At 35.2% G+C, this 13,853-nt stretch overlaps 1 protein-coding gene across 1 annotated transcript; it reads right to left on the bottom strand.

Annotated features, from left to right (window-relative positions):
• Nucleotides 1-10,038: 10,038 nt before the first annotated feature.
• LOC128667537 (uncharacterized) lies at nt 10,039-11,784 on the bottom strand. The gene is made up of 5 exons (XM_053737908.1): nt 11,768-11,784; nt 11,521-11,602; nt 10,985-11,454; nt 10,857-10,898; nt 10,039-10,768 (listed from the first exon to the last, which is right to left on the bottom strand). The coding sequence occupies exons 1-5, from the start codon at nt 11,782-11,784 to the stop codon at nt 10,039-10,041; spliced, it is 1,341 nt and encodes a 446-aa protein (XP_053593883.1).
• Between the last annotated feature and the right edge of the window lie 2,069 nt (nt 11,785-13,853).

A 13,853-nucleotide genomic window follows, 5' to 3' on the forward strand; every position in this document is an offset into this window, starting at 1 on the left:
ATCTTAGGTCTTTCTTACTTTCTCTTTAATGAACTGAATTGGGCCATTGCGTCTGTCTCCAAGTCGATAGATAACCATATCGACCTTGCATAAAATCTTGCCAACAAACTTGGTGATCATCCTGAATTCTTACGCGCTGAAACTACTACTAAGGCGGTTAAACACGCTTTGTCGTCCTTCAGTTCCGATGCTATCGGTGCTGATGGTGTCTCCAAGAAAGTTATCATGTATAACTTGCCTGCTATCACTACGTACATCACTGCGCTGTTCAACAAATCCATCAACAGTGGTATTTTCCCCGAGGCCTGAAAGCGAGCAATCATTGTACCTATCAATAAAGTACTTTCACCGGCTAGTGCTTCAGACTATCACCCTATAGCTACTTCCGGTACTCATAAAAGTTCTCGAAAGGATCGTCTTCAAGCAAATTAATGAATACATTCAGGATCATAACATCTCGGTTCCTTTCCAGTGTGGCTTCAGGACAAGCCATAGTACACAAGCAGCTCTGCTTACACTAATGAATGACGTCAGATTCAACTCTGATAAAAGAATGGTCACGCTGATCATATTGTTTGACTTCTCGAAAGCGTTTGACACGGTGAATCATAGTCTGCTGGTGCAAAAACTAGTCATATTAGATTTCTTTGAACATGCTGCACGTTGGATTTCGTTCTACTTAGCAGCAGTGTCGCCAACTGTTTGAAAACTTTTCCCCTAAAGCAATTTCAAAACCCACTTAATTCAAACTAAAACCCCCTTACGGTGAAGCAAGTATATCATTTTCAATATAATGAAATAAATTAGAATAGTTATTCAGTAATATTAAATAATACAATTGTATTTTTAAATCCTACAAACAATGAAATGTGAATTCAATTATTTTATATTTCATTTCATTTACTTACCAGCTTAAGGTCTTTGTTTTTATCAGGAATAAATAATAATACAATATTTTTAAAATAAGTCAATAATAAACAAATATTCATTGATATTTTATATCTGATTATTTAAATTATATTTAAACGTTAAAATTTTATTTACTTAATTTAAGTCATAAATTATATTAAAATACGAAAACAGTTATCTTTGAAAAACTGATTAAATAGCTGAGTCATTTAAAGCCAAGAACAAGTCATCAGCTTCTTTTTGCTCCTGTTCACTTTTTGAATCTTTAAAATCATACATTTTAACGTTGAATAATTTTAACATATTAGAAGATGGATTCAAATTAACGCACGAACCATAATTTCTTTGTAGGCTAAATCTTACTATCATTAGAATTTGTAGCAAATCTAACGAGAGTTTATTTCGTAGCTTACTTTTAACAATACTGTAAGTTGAAAAAGCGCGTTCCACGCTAGCATTTGAAGTAGGCAGTCAGTAGAGCCATTGCAAATTTTGCGACGTTCCCAAACCGTTTATGTCCAGCAGAATCACAATCATCATAAACTTCACTATAAAATTTCTCTGAAGTGTTAACATTAGACCATGGCTTATTTTGCAGATTATTCCACTTAGATTCAACATCGTCTTTATTACCGTACAATGCAGTCCTATCAAAGCTCTTTAAAATGTCATTTAAACTTGGTTTAACTTGAGATGTAGCTACTTTTGGATGAAGATTTGCCATCATTTTCAATACATTTGAATTATCAGACAATCTACTTTGGATTTCACTTGCTAAGACACACCAGAAGTTTTTACATCGTTCTTTTACATCTTTTAAGTCTGTTGGATTTAGATATTCAGGAATAGATCGAAATTCATAACTGAAATTAAGGGATGAAGTGTGCATCAAATGTGGCATAAAATCAAAGTTAACCAGTTCACTGTCCTTTACTTTTTGTAATTGAGCTAGAACTACAATTTTTTGAAGTAAACTTTTAAACATTAAAAACAAATCTTCAAATAACTTTGTTGGTTCAATATTATCGCTTTGAAATAAAACATTCAATTGAGTCACTATTTTTAATTCGGATTTTAAAAATATTAGAAAAGCTTTATACGGTAGACGAGACATTGTATCATGTAATTGAGACGCTACATAACATTCTTTTTCATTGAGCAAAAAATAAGTCTTTAACTCTTCCCATTGATCAATAATAGTTTCAATAGCATCATATCTTGCAAGCCAACGTGTATCACTCAAGCCTTGAATTTTTTTTGAGTTTCTGCTATTATTCATAGTTTCGTACGAATCTTTATATTTTTCTAAACGCTTAGGGCTATTAGAAAAGTAATTGTGAGTTCACGGATAAAATATTCAAGTCTATTTGGTAATGCAGCAGCTGCCTTTTCAGCACAAAGATGAAGTGAATGACAAACGCATCTCATAATTATCAAGTCACTTAATTCACGTTTAAAAATAACAGTAACCGATTGATGTTTTCCAACCATCACACTCGCGCCATCAACACCAATACACCGACCATGTTTTCAATTTTCAAATTATCTGCTTCTAACTGAGACTTAATTGCTGAATGCAGAGATTTCGCGTCACAATCCACAATTTCAATAAGCCTGTAGAAAGTTGTCACAACCTGTTTTTTTAATTGAAAAAAAAAAAAACGCAACATAATGCACAGTGTTTTTTGAGTGGAGCAATCTGTACTTTCATCAACAATTATGGAATAAGGAGAGTCCCCAATTTCTTCAATTAGCTCTTGCAGCATACATGGGCCGAGGACATTTTTGATAAGCATTGTACACTTTGTCCTGTGAAGTTTTAATTTAGACAAATTATCTGATGACGGGTCTAACTGCGGCAACATCTCAATCATTTGGTCGACAGTTTTTAATGAGCAATGCTCAGCAATAAATGCAGCAATCTTCAGTTCAGCAATCTTTGTTTTTTCAGTGACACAAAGTTTAAATGTCGAATCTAGTTTTTTGGTTTTGAGTGCTGATTTCTCCTATAAAACACAATTTTGATGTTTGTTTGTTTTTGAATGGTCAATTAAACCTTTTCTATGACATTTCAACGATGTTCGACAGTACTTGCAATAAGCTTGGTCGATTTGTCCAGAAGGATCCAGCCTAATCCAGTCTGTAGAAAAAAATATTTAATTTAGTTTACATTTTTTTAGTATTTATCATTAAATGATAAACAAAAAACTTTGCAACTTAAAAAAATTAACTTATAAAATCTAGATGATTTTCTGAGAATATAATAGCTGTAATGTATCTTTATGTCGTATGAAAAGAAATAAATCCCTATCCACAAAATAGTGTATATTTGAAAGAAAATAATGATAAATTGTAAGATTATTAACAAACCGATACCTTTTTTATTTCATGCTTAAAACTTTTAATGCATTGTACACATGACATATAAATTACCTAAATTGATATTTACGAAATAATTTCGGTACAGCTTTCCTTTGAGCGATGTCGAAAATCCTGGACAATTGAAGTTTTTTATTATAGAAATATATTTAATTTAAATTCTTAACCTCAAGATTGCCTTTCTCTTTATTGTGTCGAATAAATGTCAAAACAAATTAGAAACATATTTTATTCTGAAATTATATTCATTTTCATTATTTTAAAGAGATAGGCAATTACTCATTAGGGTAAGTATGTTGTAATTACAGAAACGTTTACTCATACATACCTTTAAGCTCATCATCTCTTTCCCATTTGGTGGTATATTTTTGAGAACAACCTGAAATTTTTTCTCCTTTTAGCATTTTAATTATACGTAGAACTATCAATCAATCAACGAGTATAGTTTTATTGGTTTATGGTTTACATTATTTTAAACTAACAATAACAATTATAAATTTAGCTGCCAGCTGTTACGACTAGCATGTAGACATATGCATCAGCACCATGTAGTAACCATCAATGACAGTAGTGTCATTTGATCCATTCAAATTTTTTTATAAACTTTGATAGAATAGAAGTATGGAGTATGGAGAGTAGTGCAATTAAAAAAAAAATTCAATTAAAATTTTATCCCTAAAAATACCCCTAAAAAATTATTCCCCCAAAAAATTATTCCCCCTAAAAAACTCCCTGTCGAGATTTTTTCGTCCTAAATTTAGGGAGAAAACTCCCAAGTTGGCATCACTGCTAAGTTAGCAGGCAGGTCATAAGCGGTCAAAGATCCGGATGGAATCTTATCCAACTGGTGTCCCAGTGCAAATAGGGTACCACAAGGTTCAATTTTGGGTCCACTCCTATTCTTTCTGTTTATCAACGACATTGGAAACTGCATCAGGCACTGTAAACTTTTTCTCTATGCTGATGATCTTCAGATCTATATGGCTTGCTATCCCCATGAACTGGAAGATCGTATTGAGTTTGTCAATCAGGATATAGCACGTATTAGTGTGTGGGCTGCAGCAAACTCACTAAAACTCAACATCAGTAAAGCTAAAGCTATCATAGTCAGCTCAAAATCTTTTGTTAATACAATTGTCACATCCAAGCTCAAGCTTTGCTGTGATGGGCTGGATATTCTTTTCGTAGACTCCGTACGCAACCTTGGGGTATTTATTGACTCAAAGCTAACTTTCAAGGAGTATGTGGACCACATAACTTCGAAAGTCAACTCAGCGTTCTATTAGCTCTATAACCTAAAAGACTTTACCAGAACCAACTTAAGAAAAACTCTCGTTGATGCTCTCATTTTACCGCATATCAGCTACTGTTCTGCAGCATTATATGATTTTGGTACAGTACTCAACACAACCCTGCAGCCGCTGGTAAACAAGGGCGTGCGCTATATCCTGGGGCTGCCGTGGGACTCACCAATTCCTCAAGCTAGAACTGAGCTAGGCTAGCTAACTACCTCTAAAGCGAGGGCGCATGTGCTAATCATGGTAGTCCGAAAGGCTCTCATTAAACGAACACCATCTTACTTAGCTGATCTTATTGCTGTATATACGGCAGCCAGAAATCTACGTAGCCTTAGCTTCTCTATGACACTTGTTATTCCACAACATCGCACCAAAACTTATAAAGCTTGGTTTGCTGACGGCTGCTCCATACTTGTGGAACGATCATCCTGGAAGTATTAGAAGTACTCGTTATACAACGAAGTTCAAGCAAGAATTCCATAAGTGGTTACTCTACAACTGATATCTACTTTTGTGCTGAACTGTTCGAGATGATTGCCTCGTCCTACTGTGATACAAACCTAATCAAATTAAATTTACTTACAGTTGTTACAATTGCTATATATTTTTTACATAGCTTTATATATACTTTGTTGTATATATCAAATATGCAACTATGTTATTTAATTTTGTTTGGCTCTACGAACAATAAACTAAATTATCTAATCTAATCTCACACGCACGTATTTTAAAGTTCTTACATCCTAAATAACAAAACTCCATAACTTATACAATCTTAAAAGGAAACAGACTTAAATAGGAATCTTCCGAAAAACAAGCACACCCCTTTTTTTCATACTACACTCGGCCATCCTGCAGCGACATCTGCTCTCAGATGTTATTTTCCTCGTTTCCGCTGTCGTCGATGTGGTCATCTTCGAGGTTTACGACTCAGGGTTTCATAAGGACAGTGGTGGTAGATGTTTGTTGAGGCCCCTTATTCTCCCCAACTTTCTCCACAGTGTAGCGGTCGTTGCGCATTGCACGTGAGATACAGTATGGTCCCAAAAATTTCCCACGAAGTTTCAGTCCTGGACCGAACTGTGTTCTTCTTATAGCCACTAAATCTCCGCTCTGGTATTGCTTTGAACCCTTTCTCCCTTTGTTGTAAGTTTTACGATTTTGCTCTTGAGTTTCAGCGATCTCCTTCTTTGCCTCTTCACGCAGTTCACAACGCTGCTTCTCAAACTTTTCCGCCCACTCTTCGTCGATTAATCGTCTGACCGGTGGAACTTTTTTAGTTCGCATCTCGATTCCAATAAGTAACTGAAATGGAGTTTTCCCAGTGCTTCTGCTTATTGTGGAATTTAAATACTTTTGAACTTGGTTGACATGCTTGTACCACTCTTCTGACTTGGGAGCGGTCAGCTTGGTTAACAATGGTATAAGTGTTCTGTTGACACTCTCTACTTGTCCGTTGCCCCTCGGTACTCTTGTCGTTATTAGTGAGTATATGATGTTCTCCTCTTCACAATATTCGCGGATGGTGTGAGACGTGAACACGATTTCTTGATCAGAAATTATTCGGCGTAGATTTCTAAAAATCGCCGCTGGCTTCTTAAGCCGATCAAGTACATCCGCGGCATCGGTAGATTTGGTGGGGTAAAGCCGCTTAAACTTCGTAAATGCGTTGACTACTACAAAAATATGTTCGTAACATTTCTTCGTAGCTGTCATCGGGCCCATATGGTCAATATGATAGGTGTCTAGAGATGTGTCTCCTTTGTCCAGAGGGTTTAAATACCCTTTTTGCTTTCCTAGCTTGCGTTCGGCCACGATACAATCAAGACAGTTGGCTACCACATATTCGACCTTTTCACGCAGCCCCTCAAACCAAAAATCCTTTTTCACAATGGCTTCGGTTTTATTGATCCCAAAATATCCTCGCTCGTGCGCTTGTTTTACTATCTGAGTTTGCATGACCCTAGGTATTACAATAAATAAATCGTCATTAACATTTTTGTACAAAATATTATTTCTTATTACATACCCCTGAGCTTGACTGCAAATTGCAGCGTTTAAAATTTCATGGACATCGTTGTCTTTACTCTGCGAATTTTTCAAACGTGCAATCAGCCCATCTTCACTCTCAGTCACATACATACTACTCGGCAACGGGTTTCGGCTCAACGCATCAACATGTTGCATGTTCTTACCCGGCTGATAACATACCTGATATTTAAAATCACCCAGTAATAAAGCCCATCTGGCTGCACGCAAACACAAATATTTTTTCTTCATTGTCATAGCAAATGCTTGACAATCCGTAACAATAGTAAACGGTATCCCTAACAAATACACTCTAAACTTATTTAAAGCCTTAACTATCGCTAGTGCTTCCACTACCGCTAGTGCTTTCAGCTCACAACTGGTGTACATCGCTCCGGCAGGAGTTGTTTTCCCACTGGCAAAGTAAACTGAGTGAAATTTCTCATCGTCTAAATCTAATTGCATTAAAATGGCCCCGTAGCCTTCTGCAGACACGACTGTATGCAGTTCCGTCTCCGCTCCCACCCTATATAGTTTTGATTAATTGAGAGAATGCACAAAAGGATTCTGGTGTAAGTGTGGTTAATTCAATAACCAAAAATTAATACAATAATTACAAATGATTAATTGGCTGTTTTATTAACAATATGTGCACTGAAAACCTGTGAGAAAAATACTTAATAGCGAATTCAATACACGAAGCTTTTCAACAATGATCACGCTCGTGACATAACAAGTTTTAAAACTGGCCCGCTGGTGAGTGCTGTCTTCAAGGTTTCGAAAGACTTTAATTTCTTATTTTCAAACCGAAAATTAACATCTTTTTTCAATAACTCTGTTAACGGCTTAGCGATCTTTGAGTAACCCCTAATAAACTTTCTGAAGTATCCGGTAAGTCCCAAAAAACTCTAGACCTTTTTAATAGAGGTTAGCTTGGGAAAGTTCGCAACGGCCTTGGTCTTATGAGTAGATGGTTTTTATTGTATTTTCGGACACGATGTGTCCTAAGTACTCAATTTCTCTTTGCATAAAACGACATTTTCCTCAGTTTATAACTAACCCATACTGCTTGGATAACTCTATGACCATTTGCAAACGTTCCTACGCCTGCTTCGCATTTCCTCCTAGAATAACGGTATTGTCCATGTATACGATGACGATACCCTTATCTATGAGTTCTTTGAGAATCATTGTAATATATTTTTGAAATACAATAGGATACTATGTGTTGACTCGTCCTTGTCCCGCAATCTCACGCATATGATACATGTACTATGGAAATTTTCGTCTGATTTTTTCTTTCTGTACGCTAGCTTCCGGTGTATTGGTTGGTTACTCACCGCGTTCTCAAATTCGTCCTTCAACGCTCTTTTGAGTTTGGCCCATGACTTTATACACCTTTTCTGCCGTACGAAAGCTTGAGCAGAATCTGTAAGCTGTTTTTTTGCAAATGCTACAATGTGTACGTCTGACCAACCACACACGTCGGCCATTTCCTCCAGATCTTCTATCCATCGACTGATACTCAACAGATCGTCTCTACTAAACTTTTCCAGTGAGTTCTCTCCGTCCTTTAGAGTTAGCACTGTACGCTTGCGTTCGCCTTGTGTTCTACGTCGTAGTATTGGTGTTCCTTGTTTTCTAAGATTATCAATTTAGTCCTGGATGGGATTTCGATCTTCTGGGATACCGCCGTTTGCGAGGTTCCCGATCGCTGCAATCTCATCCTCATCTTCGTCGTCGCCATCTAGATTTTCATCTTCGTCATCGTCCGGATCGTCTTCTCGCGCACCCTGATCTCACTCTAGCTGCAACGCAGCTATTAGCCTCGCTATCAGCTTGCGTTTTCTGTCCGCCAATCTCAACTGTCGTTTTCTCAGCTCTTCCTTCAACTCATGTATATTCATTAAAGCCACTTGCTCGTTTGTCAAACCTGCAGCTTCTCTATTATCAGCCATTACACCGTTGTATCACTTTCACTATTGAAACTTCACTTTTTACTGAAACTATTCATTTGTCACTCAGTGCTCTAGTTTTCGGCTGAGCCCCCAAATGTAGTAAGGGAAAATAGGAGTAAGGGACAAATTTGATGTTTACTGTAAATTTACTTAAGTTTATTTAAATTAGAGAAACACAAACGTTGTAATGGTTTACAAAAATGAAAAGGTCTAGGCACGTCTTACCCAATTGATGATGAAAAATCGTCTGCCTGACCCAGGTCAACCAGTGTTAGCAACCCTAAAGATGGCGCCTATCGTGCCAGGGCCGTAATTTTATCGTATTTAAAAAAAGATTATCGTATTTCGAATTTTTTAGCAAAATACCGTTGATGATGAACAAAATATTGTAGTGGTCGTCATTGTAAAAATGTTTTACGCCTGAAAATAATTTTTTTTTGTATGATCATTACTCGTATCATTTTAATTGGAGACACAACAAAAATTATGTGACTTAAAAATTTTAAGAAGTAAAAGTAAATTCAAATTAAATAAACTCAATATTTATTAACATTGATATTATAATTAAAACAAAAATTTGTCATATATTATTCTTTGTAGTATTTTTTTTGTACATAAACTTATACGTATATTCGTAGATATGACTGACTTTTGTACACCATAAGTATACATTATAAAATAAATATAAGTTAAAACTAATGATTATTCAAGTATTCACAGCCAAGAATAAGCACCTTTTTTTTGGTTAATCTTATGTGTCTAAAATCGTGAAAAAAACATAAATAGAATAAGTTAAAAGTTATTTGGTAATTTAATGTCATCGAAAGCCTCGAAACCTTCTTCATTCTCATATAAATCTTGAATCGTCTTGCTAGTAGTTTCAATTACACGTTTTTTTGGATACATTTGAAATTTGGTCATACGGCTACACTCTAATTTTGATGGTTTAATCAAAATCACCCCGTACACGTTGCTTTGCTAACAGTATACCATTAATAGTCGGAGTTATTAATTTATTCCTTGTTTTAGTTTTGATCAAATTGAATTGACTGAAAAGTCTTTTAGAGTCAGCATTTGCATGAGGCAAAGAAATGACGTCAAGGATAAACTTAGCAAGATTTTTAAATGTAAGACCTTGATCGTCTTGATCATACATTAATAGCTTTGCCCAAAATACATCAACATCATCGTCCAAATTCATATCTTCCGGCATTTCGAAAAAAGGCAGTTGTCTCCACTCATTGTTAATAGTTTGGTATTGTTCAGGAGAAACAATGCATGGTACGACTCTCATAAGAGGCAGCAAGCTTGGTACGAAATCGAGTTTTTCATGACATGGCATTTGCTGGACTCAAATTTGATACAAGCTGTAGAACTGGGTCACTGAAATCAAATTCCTTCTTTATTTCGTTACAGCCAATCTTAAGAAATTTAACACATGTAGATCGGAAATCTAGTTTTAATTGTTAATTGTCATTAATTTCAGGCTTGTTCAGCATATCCATTACTTTTACGCCAAGGTATATGTGATTGAGATGCAGACGGTTTTCTTCATTACATGGATCGAGGTTTTCCAAGTTTGTCCGATCAACATACGATTTACATAGATATAATTCTAAGAGTTCTAGATAACCAATACTCACTTTATCCCAAAGACTTATGAGAACCACGGATGTTGATTGGAATAATTCATTCAACTTCGTGAATTTGGACAATACCCAATCCAAAAATAAATAAAATAGCTTTATAAGAGGGTAATTAAGAGCTTGAACGATCTGTTCTACTTCACGTAATCGCGCCGTAAACATCTGCGCTTTAAAATAATAGTTTAATGCATCCCATTGCTCGAGTATTCTTCTTACAACTGCGTTTAGAGATAGCCACCGTGTTTCTGAAGGCCGTAGGATCTTGTGGACTTCAATATTAAGAAAATGTTGGAATTCTTGAAACTGATGTTGTCTTTTATCACTGCTTTTAAGCTTATTATATACGTTGCATGCTAAGCTTTCACAGCTTCGAGGTAATTCTTTGCAAGCTTTGCTAGCACATAAGTGTACCGAATGGCATATACATTTTGATGTATAAATGCCTGGATATTCCTCTTTAAATCTAGAGACAACCGAATTTTCACTCCCCATCATCGTGTTGCACCCATCTGAAGCGAATCCAATTATATTTGTAGTAGGAATGTTGTACGATTTTTAGCAAAGTAGTTAGAAGTCCGAATAAATGTTCAGCAGTAGCACTTTCAGCAGCTAAATCACCAAAAACTTGACATAAATACCAAAATTTACTAACGACTCGACCTTCATCAACATCAAAAAATCTGCAAATAACGTATTATAATATTGAATAACATAATCATTGTTTATGATTAATACCCATTAACTTGAGTTGATTTGACGATAATACCGAACAATAATACACATTGTTTTAATTGCAGCAATATCTGTACACTCATCTATGAGAACACTGAAAAGACTTGACTTTAACTTATTTTGTAACTGTTCTTTTTCAGATTCACCAATTACGTTTTTTATTATTACAGCACCTTTCGTTGACTTCAATTGAACACTTTTCACAATCGCTGAGTCAGGTACACATTCTTTAATTAAAGGGGTTAAATGATCCAAAATTCTAAACGATAGGTTATGATCAACTAAAAAAGCACACAGCTTTATTTCAAATTTACAAGAAGCCTCGCTTATAGTATTGACCTCAGGTGTCTGTAGAAATGAGTTTATTTTAGGTTGGTGCTCGAGTGGTTGGCGTTGATGACTTTGAGATTTGATATGATTTTTAATCACAGTTAACTCTACCGTAAAGCTCACATTGCATAATCGGCACTTAGCTTTGTAAGAATCATCTAGTATTTTAGCAAGCTATGTTTCATAATCATTATCATTCAGCCAAGCGTCTCTAAATTTCTGCAAGCAATGTTTTTGTACAATTTTTTTTTTCTTTGGTGGAGTATTGAGCAAAGTATCAGTTACAATATTTTCATTAGCGGCTTGATGTTGTGAGCTCATCCTACAATATAAAACAAAAAACGAAAATTAAATCAAATAAAATATTAATAGAATAACTCAGTTAATATATGGCTGTATACTTACATTTTAGCTTAAACAAAATTTTTTAACAATAAAAATATTAACTTCAAATGCAACCAAATGCAACTAATTTATATCATATTACAGGTTATCACAGCTCATAGCTGACACCAATCAACATATTAATAAAGTATCGAATTAGTTTAGTTCAATGTAGCCAGAGACACCTACTGGAAATTTATCATAAGCGCGCGCTGACGTGTACATTTTCAAAAATTTTATCTCCTAAATTTTTTTATTTTCATTCTTATTTTTTTAATATCTAAAATTATCGTATTTTTTACGTACGATACTGTTATGTGATCGTACATCGTACGATGATCAAAAATTATCGTAGATGTACGATATTTATCGTACGGTTGCTAACCCTGAGGTCAACTCTCATTCATCCTTCGTCCTGCACTCATGCGCTCTGTACCTCTGCCCTCCCTTCCCACTCTCTGTGCTCTCTTGACAATCCCACGACGTGTATCTTAGGTCTTTCACACTCTCTCTCTCACACGCTCGTAGCTTAAAGTTCTTACATCCTAAATAACAAAACTCCGTAACTTATACTATTGTAAAAGGAAACCTAGACTTAAACATGGATCTTCCGAAAAACGAGCATACCCCCGTTTTTTTTTATACTACATAAGTATCTAATTATTTGAGTAATTAGTAATTAGTAATAAAAAATATCTAATTATTTGAGTGGTTAGTACTCGGTAATGGAAAATATGTATTTATTTGAGTAATTAGTAATTAGTAGTATAAAATATCTAATTATTTGACTAATTAATAATTAGTGATAAAAAATATTTAATTATTCGGGAGAATTGATAAGTAATAAAAATGATTAACTAATTTTCGTGAAAAATTAGTTTTATTTCAGACGTGATTAATTTTATTTTCTTGATAAAATTACGTGGTGACCAGATTTTATTTTTTAAATAACTCTAGAGCGATAAGACATTATAGTTGTGAAAATGTTCTTAAAATTAGTAAACTTGTTTGCTCTGACGCACATTGGAATGCTAGAGCAAACAACCAAATGTAATTTTAATGATCCCCCCAGTCATCATAGAGAAAAGGCCCGAGTGCCATTTGGAAATACTTTTTTAGAAAACAATTAAAGGATTATCAACAGAAACGAACGCAAAATTGTCACATGGCGATTCAAACGTGAATCACTGCGCGCGCTTTCCCATCTCGCCGTGAATTTGACAACACCTCCTAGCTCATTTCAAACGCATGTAACGGGGTAAAATTAAACTCATTCAAAAATTTTAATTTAAATTGCTCTGGAATTTCCCGCGGTTGGTTAGTTATCGAAAACCGATGGACCCCGAAATTTAGTTTATCGACTGGTCCCCGGGAAACGCCAATTTTGGAGACTCAGCCTACCTCCCTACTTAGAATTAATAAGAGTGGGAAAACTTACGAAAATAGCCGAGGGGTCTCGGACTTAGATATTAGTGAGTGCACGAGGTGAAAATACATACAGTCGGACGGACCGGCGAGCGAAAAGGACGACTATCTGCGCACCAAAGAAAAGGTAACTATCCAAGCCCTGGAGAGGTTAAACGTGGAACCTTCCAGTAGCTTTAAAACTGAGAAGATTTATTAACCGTGTATCCGGCCGGAAGCCGATACACTAAATTACACATTGCTGATTGTATTAAATTTTCACAGATTTAATCAAGGAAATTTTATTTGGAGATTTCGGGGAAGTAAGGAGCTGGAAATCGGCAGGAAGACTGGAGGAGAAAGAGAGGAACCCACGAGATAATTGAGTACAACGAGTATATTAAGGTAAATAGATTATCGGCAGTGGCCATAATTTATTTAAAATTTATTGATAGAGAAATTTAATAATTAATCGTGGGCAGTCGCCATTTCTAAGTCGATCTAAGTAATATAGAATCCTCGGCAGAAGCCAGAATTCTTATACTAACTGATTGCGCGGTCCGTCGGACAAAATTCTCGGCAGAGAGGCCAGAATTTTGGATTATTCTTATTAATTAAAATAATTATTATTATTTAATAATTAAAACGACGGGATAAACAAATTAATTACAATAACTAATAACAGCCCAAAATTGATAATGTTATAATTGATTTATAATTACTAATAATTAAGATTGGGAAAATTTCTCGGCGTGGAGCCAGAAATTAAATTGGTTAGAAGCCCA

This window comes from Microplitis demolitor, chromosome 4 (assembly GCF_026212275.2).
Source record: "Microplitis demolitor isolate Queensland-Clemson2020A chromosome 4, iyMicDemo2.1a, whole genome shotgun sequence".
Taxonomy (NCBI): Eukaryota; Metazoa; Arthropoda; class Insecta; order Hymenoptera; family Braconidae; genus Microplitis; species Microplitis demolitor.